The sequence below is a fragment of the Piliocolobus tephrosceles genome, chromosome 2 (genome assembly GCF_002776525.5).
Source record: "Piliocolobus tephrosceles isolate RC106 chromosome 2, ASM277652v3, whole genome shotgun sequence".
Taxonomy (NCBI): domain Eukaryota; kingdom Metazoa; phylum Chordata; class Mammalia; order Primates; family Cercopithecidae; genus Piliocolobus; species Piliocolobus tephrosceles.
The window spans coordinates 87,999,895-88,014,287 of NC_045435.1; the positions used below are offsets into that span (position 1 = coordinate 87,999,895).

At 57.8% G+C, this 14,393-nt stretch overlaps 1 protein-coding gene across 4 annotated transcripts; it reads left to right on the forward strand.

Annotated features, from left to right (window-relative positions):
- Positions 1-753: 753 nt before the first annotated feature.
- SLC26A6 (solute carrier family 26 member 6) lies at positions 754-10,477 on the forward strand. 4 transcript variants are annotated; one of them, XM_023231799.2, is made up of 22 exons: positions 777-897; positions 2,608-2,766; positions 2,857-2,996; positions 3,163-3,273; positions 3,579-3,609; positions 3,849-4,000; positions 4,194-4,358; positions 4,437-4,589; positions 4,931-5,013; positions 5,097-5,244; positions 5,517-5,630; positions 5,715-5,792; positions 6,071-6,166; positions 6,250-6,356; positions 6,518-6,587; positions 7,511-7,603; positions 7,684-7,791; positions 8,191-8,277; positions 9,166-9,342; positions 9,534-9,588; positions 9,850-9,986; positions 10,201-10,477. In XM_023231799.2, the coding sequence occupies exons 4-22, from the start codon at positions 3,172-3,174 to the stop codon at positions 10,213-10,215; spliced, it is 1,971 nt and encodes a 656-aa protein (XP_023087567.2). In that variant the 5' UTR covers positions 777-897; positions 2,608-2,766; positions 2,857-2,996; positions 3,163-3,171; the 3' UTR covers positions 10,216-10,477. The 4 variants fall into 4 exon arrangements, with proteins under 4 accessions (XP_023087564.2, XP_023087565.2, XP_023087566.2 ...); XM_023231796.2 differs by lacking the exon at positions 3,579-3,609 and having other exon boundaries at positions 754-897; XM_023231797.2 differs by lacking the exons at positions 3,579-3,609; positions 7,511-7,603 and having other exon boundaries at positions 754-897.
- Positions 10,478-14,393: the final 3,916 nt, after the last annotated feature.

The window sequence follows — 14,393 nt, forward strand, 5'->3', positions numbered from 1 at the left end:
TCAGAATAAGGTGGTAAGGGAAACCTCCCCCGCTAGTCAAGGCAGCGGCACCAGGATTTCCTAATTCTTCAGGGTCTGCAGCCCTGGCCCGGCATTTTTTGCCCTCACCTGGGTGAAACCAACCTGAGGAACTGCTCTTGCAGTTCCCGCCTTGCCCACCAACAGCACCGACCGCCACCATTCTCCTCGGCGGCCCGCACAGGAACCTTCATGGGAGCGATGTCCGGGCTGTGCTTAGTGCAGCGGCGGGGATCCTCCAACCATTTCTGGCCTGGGTGGCCAGAGTTAAAGGGGAGGACTTGGGGATCGTCGGCTCCGGATCTCAAAGACATGCCTAGTTTCAGAAAGCCTGAGGGTGGCGCTCTCAGCTGGAGGCATGAGAAGCCCCACAGACCTGGATCCCCCACAAGTTAAGGCTGGGGGGTTCACCGGCCACACCCCTAGGCCTCCCGGCCAGTGGAGTTTCCCTTTCCCACTCCGTGAGTACCTTCCGCCGAGCCAGGACCTGGGATCAGCTCCAACCTACTCAAGGCCCCGGGGCGCGACTACGGCCAGCCCAGCGCGGGTGCTTAGTGCCAGTTCTGCAGTCGCATCCAGCTCGTGGCAGAGGGCCGGGCGAGCAGCGAGAGGCCTCATAGGCCGGGTCGCCAGGGTGGAAGCGGTTAAATCCTTCTTCTCCAGGCTCTCCCCGCCCGGCGCGCGCCACTTAGGTCCCGCCCCAGCGCGCTGATTGGCCCAAGCCTCCCCGTCCTGCCCCGGGATTAGCTCCCGGGAGCGCGCCGCCGGCCTCACTCGGTCCCGGCGACGCCTTCCGGAGGGTAGCGGCCTCTAGCCCGAGCAGCAGGAGCAGTCCCCGCCGGACAACGTGCGAGCCATGGGGCTGGCGGATGCGTCGGGGTGAGTTCAGAGCACGGCCCCGGTGGCCCCGCGCAAGCGCCTCGTTGGAGCAGGCCTTCTCCGCTTGCGACGCCTGGGTTTACCTCTGCCGATTTTATGCAGGCGGCTGCCCCTCTGCAGCAAGGGGTGGGGGCGGGAGCCGGCGCAACCCCAGTCCCTTGGGCTGTGCGGAAAGCCGCTGGTGTGCCGCCCGAGGGCCATCCCGGGCCACAGGGAGGCAGCTGCGTGCGGAGGAGCCCGGCCAGGAGATGTGCTGGCCGGCGTACGTGGGGGCCGGGAGTCCTTGGCTGCGGCCCGTGCACTAGCTGCTTTCAGCTGGGTCCCGAGTCCACCCAGCTCCACTGACCCCGGAGTGAGCGCTTCAGCCTTTCTGGCCTCAGTTGCCCTCCTACAGGGAGAGGCCAATGATCAAGGCTCCGCCCTCCAGGCGCGAGTCCCACGTTGTGGGGGGAGGAAGCCCTTTAAGAAAACCTGAATGACTCACGTAGGAAGGGAGAGGGGGCTCTAAGATCTCCTTGAGATAGCGGTCCCAAGAGTTTCTGAGGATCTTCCTTGCACCCACTCCACACTCCCAACAGTACAGCCAGGTTAGAGGCCCTACCAGGTGAGTTCCTGTCCCTCAGATGGAATCCTCTCCCCAGGTCAGGGCTTTTCCTAGATCAGAACTTTCCTGACTGGTGTAAGCTTCCCCAACAGGCTAGAGTTTTCCCCCCAGGTAAGATCCCTCTGTGAGATCTATTCCCGAGTGACAGCTTTTCCCCATTCCACGTGGGAGCCTCACCCCAGGTCAGAACTTCCCCTAAGAGAGAGTACCCCGGAGGTGAGAACCCTCTCCCTCTAGGTCTTCTCCTCCTATGTGGGATCTTTCTCTGACTTCAAGTAGATGCCTCTGGGCAGAGGGAAGATTCCCCCTATGTCAGAACTTGCCTGGCTGGTAAAGATTCTCTGGTAGGTCAGAGATCCCTCTAGGTGAGATTCCCCTTGAAAGCTTCTATTCCCAGGTGAGCTCTTTCCCCCACTTCAAGTGGGAACTTCCCTTTCCAGGTGGGAGCGTCTCCCTCTAGGTGAGAGATTCCCACTGGAAAGAGCTCCTTCTCAGGTGAGAGCCAATCCTTGGCTTCCCCAGACCAGGCCTGAGCAGTGTACAACCTGGACCCTGGGGCTGGAGGCCTAAGGGCAAGCTTGGCCCCAACACTTTCCTTCCCTTAGAGGGGAGGGTCTCATCTGAGGCCTGAGGCTTGGGAAAGGAGTTGCTTGAGGAGCTGGAGCCCTGGTCCCTGGTTTGCTGGACCCCTTCCCTGAGTGTGCTCTCAGCCAGCAATGGGCTCCCGGGGCAGCTGGAGGAGGACCTGGGAAGTGGACAGGGATTGGCTAGGGGAGAGGGATTGCGGTGGGAGGGAGCAGCCTGGGACATGGACTGTTAGAGCGTTCAGCACTGGGCAGCCACATCTCGGCTGGAGGTATAGATAGTGCTCATCCTGCAGTCCCTACTTGGGGGACTTTGTCCTAGAAAGAGGCTTTCTCACCAGCCAAAGTTCAGGTCTGAGTTTGGGCATATGGCCCACAGATGCCAGCTGGGGGCTGGAATACTGTACCTTGATCTTAGGGCCCGGAAAAATCAGGTAGGTGACTCTCTGGTCCTAGGTGGAGGTGTAGGGGAGGTTGGGCCAGGGGTGCCCTCACTGTCTCTCTCTGGTCTTGCCACCCCAGACCGAGGGACACGCAGGCACTGCTGTCTGCAACACAAGCAATGGAGCTGCGGAGGCGAGACTACCACATGGAACGGCCCCTGCTGAACCAGGAGCATTTGGAGGAGCTGGGGCGCTGGGGCTCAGCACCTAGGACCCGCCAGTGGCGGACCTGGTTGCAGTAAGGCCAAGATTGGGGCTTGGGGGTGCTGGCAGGGCCCAGGTAGCCCCTGTACCTGACACTCACCTACCCCTCATATCATGTCCCCAGGTGCTCCCATGCTCGGGCCCGTGCCCTTCTGCTCCAACACCTCCCGGTTTTGGTCTGGTTACCCCGGTATCCTGTGCGTGACTGGCTCCTAGGTGACCTTTTATCTGGCATGAGTGTGGCCATCATGCAGCTTCCACAGGGTGAGCCGCCTTCAGTGCATTGGCCTGGAAACCCTGTGGTCTGTGATGCCCAAAACTGGGGCCATGACCTCTACCTTGGAACTATGGCACCTCACCCAGGGCTGGGATTCCCCTATCGTTTCAAGATCTGCTCTCCAGGCCCGCACTGCTACCATTCTACTCCTAGGCTTGGCCTATGCCCTCCTGGCTGGATTGCCCCCCGTGTTCGGCCTCTATAGCTCCTTCTACCCTGTCTTCGTCTACTTCCTGTTTGGCACTTCCCGGCACATCTCCGTGGGTGAGTGGAGGCAGGCCTAGCCTTCCAGGAGGATGCCCACATCCATCATGGAGGGCAGGGTGAGGGGGCGCTGAGCAGGGCAGGAGTGGCTGGGGAAGAGGGCAGTATTGGTGATGCATCCCTGGGCTAGCCCATGAGTCATACCCAGGCAGGACTAAACCCCTGACTCTAGGACCACAGAGGCAGGGGACCTCATAGCCCTGGCTCCAGGAAGATGTGAGTGGGCGAGGCAGCCCAAGGGGCCTGGAACTTGGCAGAGGCCTAAGCCGCCTGAAGCAAGCCCTGACCTCTTCCCTACTCCACAGAGCCTCTGTGTCCCTGGACCAGTAGACACAGGTAGGACAGGGTAGATGAGGCAGGGCCAGCATTTCTAGCCACGCTTAAGGGCCCATGAGCTCAGGGTTCACTCCTGGCCTGGCCAAACCTGAACCACCAGCACTGTCTCTGTTCATGCAGCCATAATCTGAGGACATTTGTCCAGAACTGGAAGTCTCCTGGCCTGTCTCTTAGGACCAGGGCTCCAGCGCAGGACAGTGTCCTCTCTCCTTCAGACCTGCCTCGTGCCGTCCTTACAGGGACCTTTGCTGTCATGTCTGTGATGGTGGGCAGTGTGACAGAATCCCTGGCCCCGCAGACCTTGAACGACTCCCCTGTCAATGAGACAACCAGAGACGCTAACCCGGTGCAGGTGGCTTCCACACTCAGTGTCCTGGTCGGCCTCTTCCAGGTGTGAAACAGTCAGGAGTGTGTGTCCCCCACCACTTCTGCTCCTGCCACTGCCCCCTCTGCATTCCCCTGAGTGCCGACCGTCGTCGTCCTCTTGCCATCCACTCATCCCACTCCCATCCCACTCGCCCTGCGCTCCTCATCAGCTACCCCAGGACCCCTGCCTGTTCTGACTGCCCCTGGCCACCCCACAGGTGGGGCTGGGCCTGATCCACTTCGGCTTCCTGGTCACCTACCTGTCAGAGCCTCTTGTCCGAGGCTATACCACAGCTGCAGCTGTGCAGGTCTTCGTCTCACAGCTCAAGTATGTGTTTGGCCTCCATCTGAGCAGCCACTCTGGGCCACTGTCCCTCATCTATGTGAGTGAGGGCGGGGGGAGGGAGGGGTAGGTGTGCCCCATGGCCTTGAGCGCTGGCTGTGACCTGGCCTCTCCTCAGACAGTGCTGGAGGTCTGCCGGAAGCTGCCCCAGAGCAAGGTTGGCACGGTGGTCACTGCAGCCGTGGCTGGGGTTGTGCTCGTGGTGGTGAAGCTGTTGAATGACAAGCTGCAGCGGCAGCTGCCCATGCCGATACCCGGGGAGCTGCTCATGGTTCGAGGGCCAGAAAGTGGGGGGCAGGGGAGAGGGGCAGGACAGTCTGGGTCCCTGCCACGTGGGCAGCCTCCTGTATTTGAAGGCCAGCTGGAGGGGGACTGGGAGGGTTCTTGGGTATTGTGGGGGGCACAGGAGAAAGCCCCTGTGTTGGTTTCTTCCTGCCTCTGATAGCATCTCCCCATAGTCAAAATGGCGTTGCCCGTCTCTCACCCTATGTGACTTTTTCCCACCTCTGAAGAAGGTTTTGCCCAGTGTCTCCCTCCTCACCCCACAGTGGTTTACATGTCCCCCAACCATGATGCCAGCACCTGCCTCCCTGACTCTGTCCTCTCCCACAGCTCATCGGGGCCACAGGCATCTCCTATGGCATTGGTCTGAGGGACGGATCTGAGGTAGATGTCGTGGGCAACATCTCTGCAGGGTGAGCTCTGGCCTCCGTCAGGTCAGGGAGGGTTGGGCAGCCAGGCCAGGACCTTGCTTTGGCCTCACAGATGCCTCTCACAGGCTGGTGCCCCCAGTGGCCCCCAACACCCAGCTGTTCTCCAAGCTCGTGGGCAGCGCCTTCACCATCGCTGTGGTTGGGTTCGCCATTGCCATCTCGCTGGGGAAGATCTTCGCCCTGAGGCATGGCTACCGGGTGGACAGCAACCAGGTCTGGGTGATGCAGGATGTGTAGGAGGCATCCAAGTATATGGAGGCGCCAGCAACGGGTTGGGGAGGAACAGGTGGGACATGGGGAGACAGCAGATGTGCTGAGGCCACGTAGGGGACTGAGGATGGGAGAGTAGGACGTGTGGGACAGCATCCAGTCTCTGGGGGCCGCTTGGTGGGGATGGAGATTGGGGATACACAGGCCTAGACACAGTGGGACAGTGACAAGCCACTTCTAGGAAGTCTCCTCACAACCACACTGCCCCCCGTCAGGAGCTGGTGGCCCTGGGCCTCAGTAACCTCATTGGAGGCATCTTCCAGTGCTTCCCCGTGAGTTGCTCTATGTCTCGGAGCCTGGTACAGGAGAGCACCGGGGGCAACTCGCAGGTGGGCTTTGGGTGTGGGCATGGGTGTGGACATGCCTTGCCGGGGGAAGGGGGTCTCGCCCCTGCTCATCCCCTCCCCCAACAGGTTGCTGGAGCCATCTCTTCCCTTTTCATCCTCCTCATCATTGTCAAACTTGGGGAATTCTTCCGTGACCTGCCCAAGGTGAGCCCCCACCCAGCCAGGCTTCAGGTCTTGGCCAGGCCAGGACGCAGATCAGCCAGTCTAGGTTCAGGTAAGGGGTGGGGACACAAGGTTAGGTCCTGTTTTTCAAGGCTGAGATCTTCAAGGTGAGATTTGGAGACAAGGGTCAGGGGCTGGGTGGGGGTTTGTGTCTGGGGTTCTGCCGGAGTGCTTGGGCTTAATCTGGCCATGCCTCGATGGGGAGGATTGACGGCATCGGGTGCCCTCAATGGCCCCTGGCGGCACTGTTCCCACCCCAGGCGGTCCTGGCGGCCATCGTCATTGTGAACCTGAAGGGCATGCTGCGGCAGCTCAGCGACGTGTGCTCCCTCTGGAAAGCCAATCGGGCGGATCTGGTGAGTGCCCTGGGAGCCCGGGGCAGGGACTGGGCAGCCCCATGGCTCCTCGCCACCCTCCGACCACTGCCCGCTGTTCTCAGCTCATCTGGCTGGTGACCTTCGCAGCCACCATCCTGCTGAACATGGACCTTGGCCTGATGGTTGCGGTCGTCTTCTCCCTGCTGCTTGTGGTGGTCCGGACACAGATGTGAGTCCCCCATGTTGGTCCCCTCATTCCAGCTAGTGAGGGAGTGCCACAGGGCTCCCCGCAGCTTTCCCCACATCTCTGGGGGACTTCAGGCTCCTTTGGACCCCTCTGTTATCCCCTTTTTCTGCCCCCTCTTCTTGCATTCTTTCTCTCCTCCACAGGCCCCACTACTCTATCCTGGGGCAGGTGCCAGACACGGATATTTACAGAGATGTGGCAGAGTACTCAGAGGTGAGTGGCAGGGGCTGAGCGGGACGACGTGGATGGGGAGACGGAGGAAGAATGAGACTTTGTGGATTCGTTCCACACTTGGCCAGGGCACTGGGGGCTGAGGACACTTTGGTTTGGTCTTTGGGATTTCAAGGGAGGAGTTTGGGTCTACGACCCCCTCTAGAGGTATGAAGGCACAGAGGGAGAGTGGACAGAGATGGGTCTGGGGCTGGAGAGGGGTCTGTCATGGAGTCAACAGCACAAGCTCCACCTGCAGAGCAGCCCTGGGTCAGAGAGCCAGAGTGGCAGCTCTCTGGGGCACCAGGACGGAAGGGAGGCATTTCCTGATCTGATCAGAGGGGTTACTAAGTCCTCAGTCATCCCTTTATCTCCTGAGAGGTCTTGGGCCAAGTGCTAGGAACATAGGTGGGGGGCTCTGGAATAAAACAAGGCTGTTCCCTGCAACATGGGCGCAGTGCGATGAGGCAGTGTGGGGAGGAACTAAGGGGTCTGAGACATGGGAGAGGATGAGGGGGGCAGCCCAGCCCTTACCATGCAGGCCTGGAGCCCAGCAGAGACCTGGGCTGTGACCTGAATGGGGTGGGAGGTGGGGAAGGTCTGGTTGGTGTGACAGCCTAGGAGGACCTCTGGGTGCAGAAAACAGATCACAAGGCAGGGGTTGGAAACCCAAGAGAAAGGTTAAGAGCCTGTGAAGGCTGCCTGGGTGGGGGCAGGAGAGGTGGGGGGGAGAGGCATGGTGCAGGAATGGGGATGACACCACCGGGCTTGTGGCCCAAGCCCCTGGGAGGGCCTGGACTGCAGCCTGGGGAGCAGAGGGCTGGGCGGTGGCAGGCACTGGGCACACTAGGGAAGGAAAGGCAGGAGAACAGGATGCAGCCTGGAGAGAGGAGATTCAGCCGCCACCAGGTCTGCCTCATCCCCAGGCCAAGGAAGTCCCGGGGGTGAAGGTCTTCCGCTCCTCGGCCACCGTGTACTTTGCCAACGCTGACTTCTACAGTGATGCGCTGAAGCAGAGGGTGAGGTGGGGTCCCCAGGATGGGTGTCAGGCCCCAGCTCCCCGAGAGCTCACCAACCCTTCTCTGACATTTGCCTCCAGTGCGGTGTGGATGTCGACTTCCTCATCTCCCGGAAGAAGAAACTGCTCAAGAAGCGGGAGCAGCTGAAGCTGAAGCAACTGCAGAAAGAGGAGAAGCTTCAGAAACAGGCAGGGTCCCTTTTGTCTGGTGACCCCCATCTGCTGCCCCCTGCTCCCTGCCCCAGCCTTTCTCCTGGCCTCCCGACTCCTCCCTCATCCTCACTCCTCATCCCTTCCCCTTTCTCTCTCATGCTCCCAGGGGCCCTGCCTCACCACCCTAGCAGGTCCAGGCTCTAGGTCGCATTTTGTTTCTCTCCCATCATCTGAACCAGTGACAGTGTGAACCGTCACAGTCCTCTTCCCTTTCATGGCTGTTCCAGGAGCTTCAGCCTGGTTGCTGCAGGTCCCACAGCTTCTAGTCCTGGCCCACCTACCTGACCAACACCAGGGGGCATCACCAGGCCTACATGACATGGCTGTCATGGCAGCCGGGATAGCTGTTCCCATTCCCTGTCTTCCCTGGCATAGGCTGCCTCCTCCAAGGGCGCTTCAGTTTCCATTAATGTCAACACCAGCCTTGAAGACATGAGGAGCAACAACGTTGAGGACTGCAAGGTGATGGTGACGCTGGAGGTGGGAGAGGAGGGGACAGCTGTGAGCTGCAGAGTTGCAGGATCTACACGTCTCATGAGGAGTGCCATGGACCCAGCAGCTGTGGGCCAATGGCAGGAGGAGTTGGGGCTGGATCAGATATTCTGCAGGGAAATTCACGATATGCCACAGAATCTAGGCTTAGATTCTCAGGCCTAGATGAAGACCTTGAATTTGTAGATGCCACAAGACTCCCCCCCCACCCGAGTCTGCTTATGGGTAGAGGAAAGGGATTGGGTATATGGGAGAAAATCAAGGGGTCAAAGGCAGGCATGGTGGTGTGCACCTGCAGTCCCAGCTCTTTGGGATGCTAAGGCGGGAAGATCATTTGAGCCCAGGAGCTCAGGGCTGCAGTGCGCTCTAGTGGTGCCTGTGAATAACCACTACATTCAGCCTGGACCATGAAGCGAGATCTCATCTCTAAAAAATATATATAGGGGTCAAAGAGGATGCCAAACATAATTAGAGACTCAGACAGGGCAGGGTGCTGAGGTGTCTGCGTGTGTTTCATGTGGATGCCTGTGTCTATTCTGGCCTGCTCCTGGGCCCCTCCCCACTCAGCCCTGGCTGATGAGAATGGGACAGGGTCTCCCAGCACCGTCCTTTCTCATGTCCCTGTGCAGCCTCGGCCCAGGAGGTAGCAGAGCATGTCTGGGTGTGCCCTCCTGAGTGTCCCCATACATCTGTCCTTCCTATCTTTGCATACCTATGTGACTCCCCCGTGTTTGTGTCCTTATGTGTCCCATGCATGCTCCCCATCTGACCTTGCGTGTTCCCGCATGTCTGTGTGTGGCCAGTCCTGCCTTCACCCTCTCATGGGTGGCCCTGGCAGCATGTCTGGCTCCCCAGCAGGTGGGCCCAGGAGATAAGATGGAAGATGCAACAGCCAATGGTCAAGAAGACTCCAAGGCCCCAGATGGGTCCACACTGAAGGCCCTGGGCCTGCCTCAGCCAGACTTCCACAGCCTCATCCTGGACCTGGGTGCCCTCTCCTTTGTGGACACTGTGTGCCTCAAGAGCCTGAAGAATGTAAGGACGGGGGCAGGCCAAGGCCCCTCGAGCTTCCCCACTGACCCTGTAATTTGCCCTGAGAGCACTCTGAGACTCTTGACTCCCCAAACCCTCAAAGCTCCCCATCTAAACTCCCTTCCCAAGCCTGCCCGAGCCCCCCTCTACGTCCCTGAGCCTCCCTCTGAGGCTGGCCCCCTTTTCCGCTACAGATTTTCCATGACTTCCGGGAGATCGAGGTAGAGGTGTACATGGCAGCCTGCCACAGTGAGTAGGGTGGGAACAGCAGGAGGGACCTGGGAAGAGGGTAGGATGCTTTTGGCCAAGGGGTTTTCCAAGTAGCACAAGGAAAAAGTCTTTCTCTGGAACTGGAGGTCAGAGGTGTCCCGGGAGACAGGAGTCCAGGGTTACAAGTGATGTGGATTCAGCTGGAGCCTCAGGTGGTGAGGTCAGGGCATTCTGTTTTTTCCTGGGAGTTGAGTTCCTGGAGGTTCTGAGAGTCAGGGGAGGTCTCCTTCTTGCCCACAGGCCCTGTGGTCAGCCAGCTTGAGGCCGGGCACTTCTTCGATGCATCCATCACCAAGAAGCATCTCTTTGCTTCTGTCCATGATGCTGTCACCTTTGCCCTCCAACACCCGAGGCCTGTCCCCGACAGCCCTGTTTCGGTGAGCCTACCTCTGGCCCGCTGAGCTCTTTTTTGTTAATCTATTGCTTCTCCCCACCCTGGGTCCAGCTCCAGGGAGTCTTTCCTGGTGGCCATGGCTCTGTCCCCAGTGGGCCCAGTGCTTTCCCCGCTGTCTTTGGATAAAGCTGTTCCTAGGGGTGGGGGTTGGTCTGTGTCCTTTGGAAACTGGAGCCTCCCCTCCTCTGCCCGCTCAGGTCACCAGACTCTGAACATGCCGCATCCTGCCCGAGACTGCACCTCTGCAGGTTGTGACAGGGCACCCTTGAGAAGCCCCTCAACCCTGGGCCGCCTCCAGGTGCTACCCAGGAGTCCCCTCCATGTACACACACACAACTCAGGGAAGGAGGTCCTGGGACTCCAAGTTCAGTGCTCCAGGTCTGGGACAGGGCCTGCAGTCAGGCTGGCAGTGGCCGGGTACGGGGAGGGAACTGGTGCATATTTAGACTCAGGAATAAAGATTTGTCTGCTCAACTCCAGGCTCTGCTGTGGCTTGGTGGGGCCCCGGTGGTGGGTGGTCCACAGCTGTGGCTGCTGACCCTTCCTGTGCCCTGAAGGCGAGACGGGGTAGAAGGTGTAGGAAAGACGCGGGAGGTCAGGGTACACAGTGGGGGAGCTGTGGGGGCATCCCCTGTTTAGGTCTCTCCCCAGCCATGCACAGCCCTCACTCCCTGTCTCCTCAGCTGTGAAATAGTTGGAACCAGAGCTGCTTCTCAGGAATAATTCACTCTCGGGAATATCCGATAAGGCACAGGGCAGCGTGGATGCCAACGGGCAGTCCCTGGAGGATACAGAGTGAACACCTAAGGGCAGCTGTTTCCCCACACTGCTACTCTATGCTTAAGAATAAGCATGACCGGGCTGGGCACGGTGGTTCACACCTGTAATCCCAGCACTTTGGGAGGCAGACGCGGGTGGATCACTTGACGTCAGGCGTTCGAGAACATCCAGGCCAACATGGTGAAACCCCGCCTCTACTAAAAATACAAAAGTTAGTCGGGCGTGGTGGTGCACACCTGTAATCCCAGCTACTCGGGAAGCTGAGGCACGAGAATCACTTGAACTTGGGAGGCAGAGGTTGCAGCGAGCAGAGATCATGCCACTGCATGGGTGACAGATAGATCACCTGGGCTTGGTAGAACACTGTCAGCCAAGGAGTGTGTGTTGATTTCTGCCATTAAATGCCGACATCTGGGCATGTGACCCAGCAGGCAGTGGGGCGTTGGGCCAGCTGACACAGTGATGGCAGGGGAGGGACCGGGTCCTAGGATCTGTTTGGTCCCCAGTGTACTGTTCATTTGTAGAACGTGAGTGGTCACAGTTCTTGTTTCATGGGTTGCTTAGTGAATATGAAATGAGTAGATGCCGAGCCTATAAGCCCAGCACTTCGGGAGGCCCGAGGCAGGTGAAACCCCATCTCTACTAAAAATACAAAAATGAGCTGGGCATGGTGCCAGGTGCCTGTAATCCCAGCTACTGGGAAGGCTGAGGTGGGAGGATTGATTGAACCCAAGAGGTGGAGGTTGCAGTGAGTTGGAATCGTGCTGGAGGGAGCTGCACTCCAGCTTGTGTGACAGAGCAAGACCCTGTCTCAAAAATAAATAAATAAGTGAGGAAATGCTGGGAAATGCTTAGAACAATGCTGGGCTCAGGTCCTGTGCTCCAAACATGTGAGTGCTGCTGTTCATCAGGTCTGAGCAGGTGCCTGGCCCTCTGCTGGGGTCTGGGCACCATCCTGAGCATGGACAGAGGCCACCCTGCCCTTCAAATCACAGAGACACCCTTGCCTGGCTCTGTTTTATCATGGCCTGTGTTGGTGCCTGGCACCATCATCCCCACCACCCCCATTCATGGCCCAGAAGCTCAGCCCCAGGAAATAAGAGCTTTTATTTATTCTGTCACACCACATCCTAGCATCAGAAATGGTGCCTGGCAGCTGCTCTGTAAATATTGTTTGAATGAAGCTTTTATGTTGGAGAGGGCAGTAGATCTCAAACAGGAAATTTCAGGTAGTTAGAAATGCTTTGAAGAAAATAAAGCAGGGTCACGTGATAGAGGTCATATGTTACCCAAGATGCTCATGGGAGGGGGACTCAGCAGGTGACCCTGGAACTGAAATTTCAGCCATAAGAAGGTGACTTTCTAGGCGTGGGGAGCTGTGGTCCTGACACTGGGAGCAGTGGGGGTATTGAGGGAGGCAGGGGCAGCATGAGCTGAGGTGAGAGGGTGAGGGGACCTCACAGTCCAGGGGGAGCCTTCGGGCTTTGTTCTGACAGTGGGGGAGCTGCCCGTGGATTTGGATCCCACATCTTCGAGCACTCACTCAACTGCGATGTGGACTGTGGGGCTGAGGCTGGGTGTGGGGGACCTGTGAGTTTGGTCAGCCTAGAGAGGTGATGCCCCTGGTGGAAAGCAAAAGGTTTTAGGTGCCATGTCGATTTTTTTTTTTTTTTTTTTTTAATCGGCTCCTGCTCTGTCCCACGGACTGGAGTGCAGTGCTGTGATCACCACTCTCTACAGCATTGACCTCCTGGGTTCAAGCGATCTTCCTGCCTCAGCCTCCTAAGTAGCTGGGACTACAGGCACACGCCACCACACCCAGCTAGTTTCCCCCCTCCCCCCAAAAAAGATGGAGTCTCACTGTGTCACCCAGGCCAGAGTGCAATGGTACGATCTTGGCTCACTGCAACCTCCGCCTCCCGGGTTCAAGTGATTCTCCTATCTCAGCCTTCTGAGTAGCTGGGATTACAGGCATCCATCATCATGCCCAGCTCATTTTTGTAGAGACAAAGTTTCACCATGTTGGCCAGGCTGGTCTTGAACTCTCGACCTCAAGTGATCCTCCTGCCTCGGCCTCCCAAAGTGTTGGGATTACAGGCGTGAGCCACCGCACCCAGCCCCAGCTAGTTTTTGTTTGTTTGCTTGTTTTTTGAGACGGAGTCTCGCTCTGTCGCCCAGGCCAGAGTGCAGTGGCATGATCTTGGCTCACTGCAACCTCCGCCTCCCGGGTTTAAGCAATTCTCCTACCTCAGCCTCCCGAGTAGCTGGGACTACAGGGGTGTGGCAGCATGTCCAGCTAAATTTTTTTTTTTTGTATTTTTAGTAGAGACAGGGTTTCACCATTTAGCCAGGATGGTCTTGATCTCCTGACATCGTGATCCGCCCGCCTCGGCCTCCTGAAGTGCTGGGATTACAGGCTTGAGCCACTGCACCCGGCCTTTTATTTATTTATTTTTTTTTGAGATGGAGTTGTGCTCTTGTTGCCCAGGCTGGAGTGCAGTGGCACGATCTCGGCTCACTGCAACCTCCACCTTCCAGGTTCAAGTGATTCCCCTGCCTCAACCTCCTGAGTAACTGGGATTACAGGTATGTACCACCACGCCTGGCTATTTTAGTAGAGACAGGGTATCTCCATGTTGGTCAGTCTGGTCTCAAGCTCCCGACCTCAGGCGATCCGGCTGCCTTGGCCTCCCAAAGTGCTGGGATTACAGGCCTGAGCCATGGCGCCCGGCCTAGTTTTTTTAAAAAAGTTTGTAAGGTCGGGTGTGGTGGCCCACACCTGTAATCCCAGCACTTTGGAAGGCCAAAATGGGTAGATCACCTGAGGTCAGGAGTTAGAGACCAGCCTGGCCAACATGGTGAAACCCTGTCTCTACTAAAAATACAAAAATTGGGGCTGGGTGCAGTGGCTCAAGCCTGTAATCCCAGCGCTTTAGAAGGCCAAGGTGGGTGGATCATGAGGTCAGGAGATTGAGACCATCCTAGCTAACACGGCGAAACCCCATCTTTACTAAAAATACAAAAAATTAGCCAGGTGTGGTGGTGCACGCCTGTAATCCTAGCTACTCGGGAGGCTGAGGCAGGAGAATCATTTGAACCAGGGAGGCGGAGGTTTCGGTGAGCTGAGATTGCGCCACTGCACTCCAGCCTGGGTGAGAGGGCAAGAGTCTGTCCCAAAAAAAAAAAAAAAAATCGTAGATGGGTTGTTACTGTGTTTCCTAGACTGGGCTCAAGAGATCCTCAGCCTCAGCCTCCCAAAGTGTGATTACAGGTGTAAGCCACTGCAGGTGTTTGGATTTTAGGGATTGGCTGATAGGTGAGGAGAAGGCCAGGGTGAAAGTGTTACTGAGCAAAACGACTCACTGCTTGAAATGCTAGAAATCAGTACTGTGACACTGGGTTTTGGGCTGAAGCAATCCTCCCGCCTTGGCCTCCCAAGTAGCTGGGACTACAGGTGCATACCACCATGTTGGACTAATTTCTTTTTTAAAAAATATAGTGACGGGGTCTCACTATGTTGCCCACCATGGTCTCACTCCTGGGCTGAGAAGATCCTTCCACCTCAGCTTCCCAAAGTACTGAGATTACAGTTGTGGGCCGGACACCAGAT

Excerpts from the sequence above, each read along its gene's own strand:
- SLC26A6 (XM_023231796.2), top strand. The coding sequence starts at position 875 with ATGGGGCTGGCGGATGCGTCGGG. Across the intron at positions 5,245-5,516 it reads ACCGGGTGGACAGCAACCAG|GAGCTGGTGGCCCTGGGCCT; the intron begins GTCTGGGTGATG and ends GCCCCCCGTCAG. Across the intron at positions 9,343-9,533 it reads GCCTCAAGAGCCTGAAGAAT|ATTTTCCATGACTTCCGGGA; the intron begins GTAAGGACGGGG and ends TTTCCGCTACAG.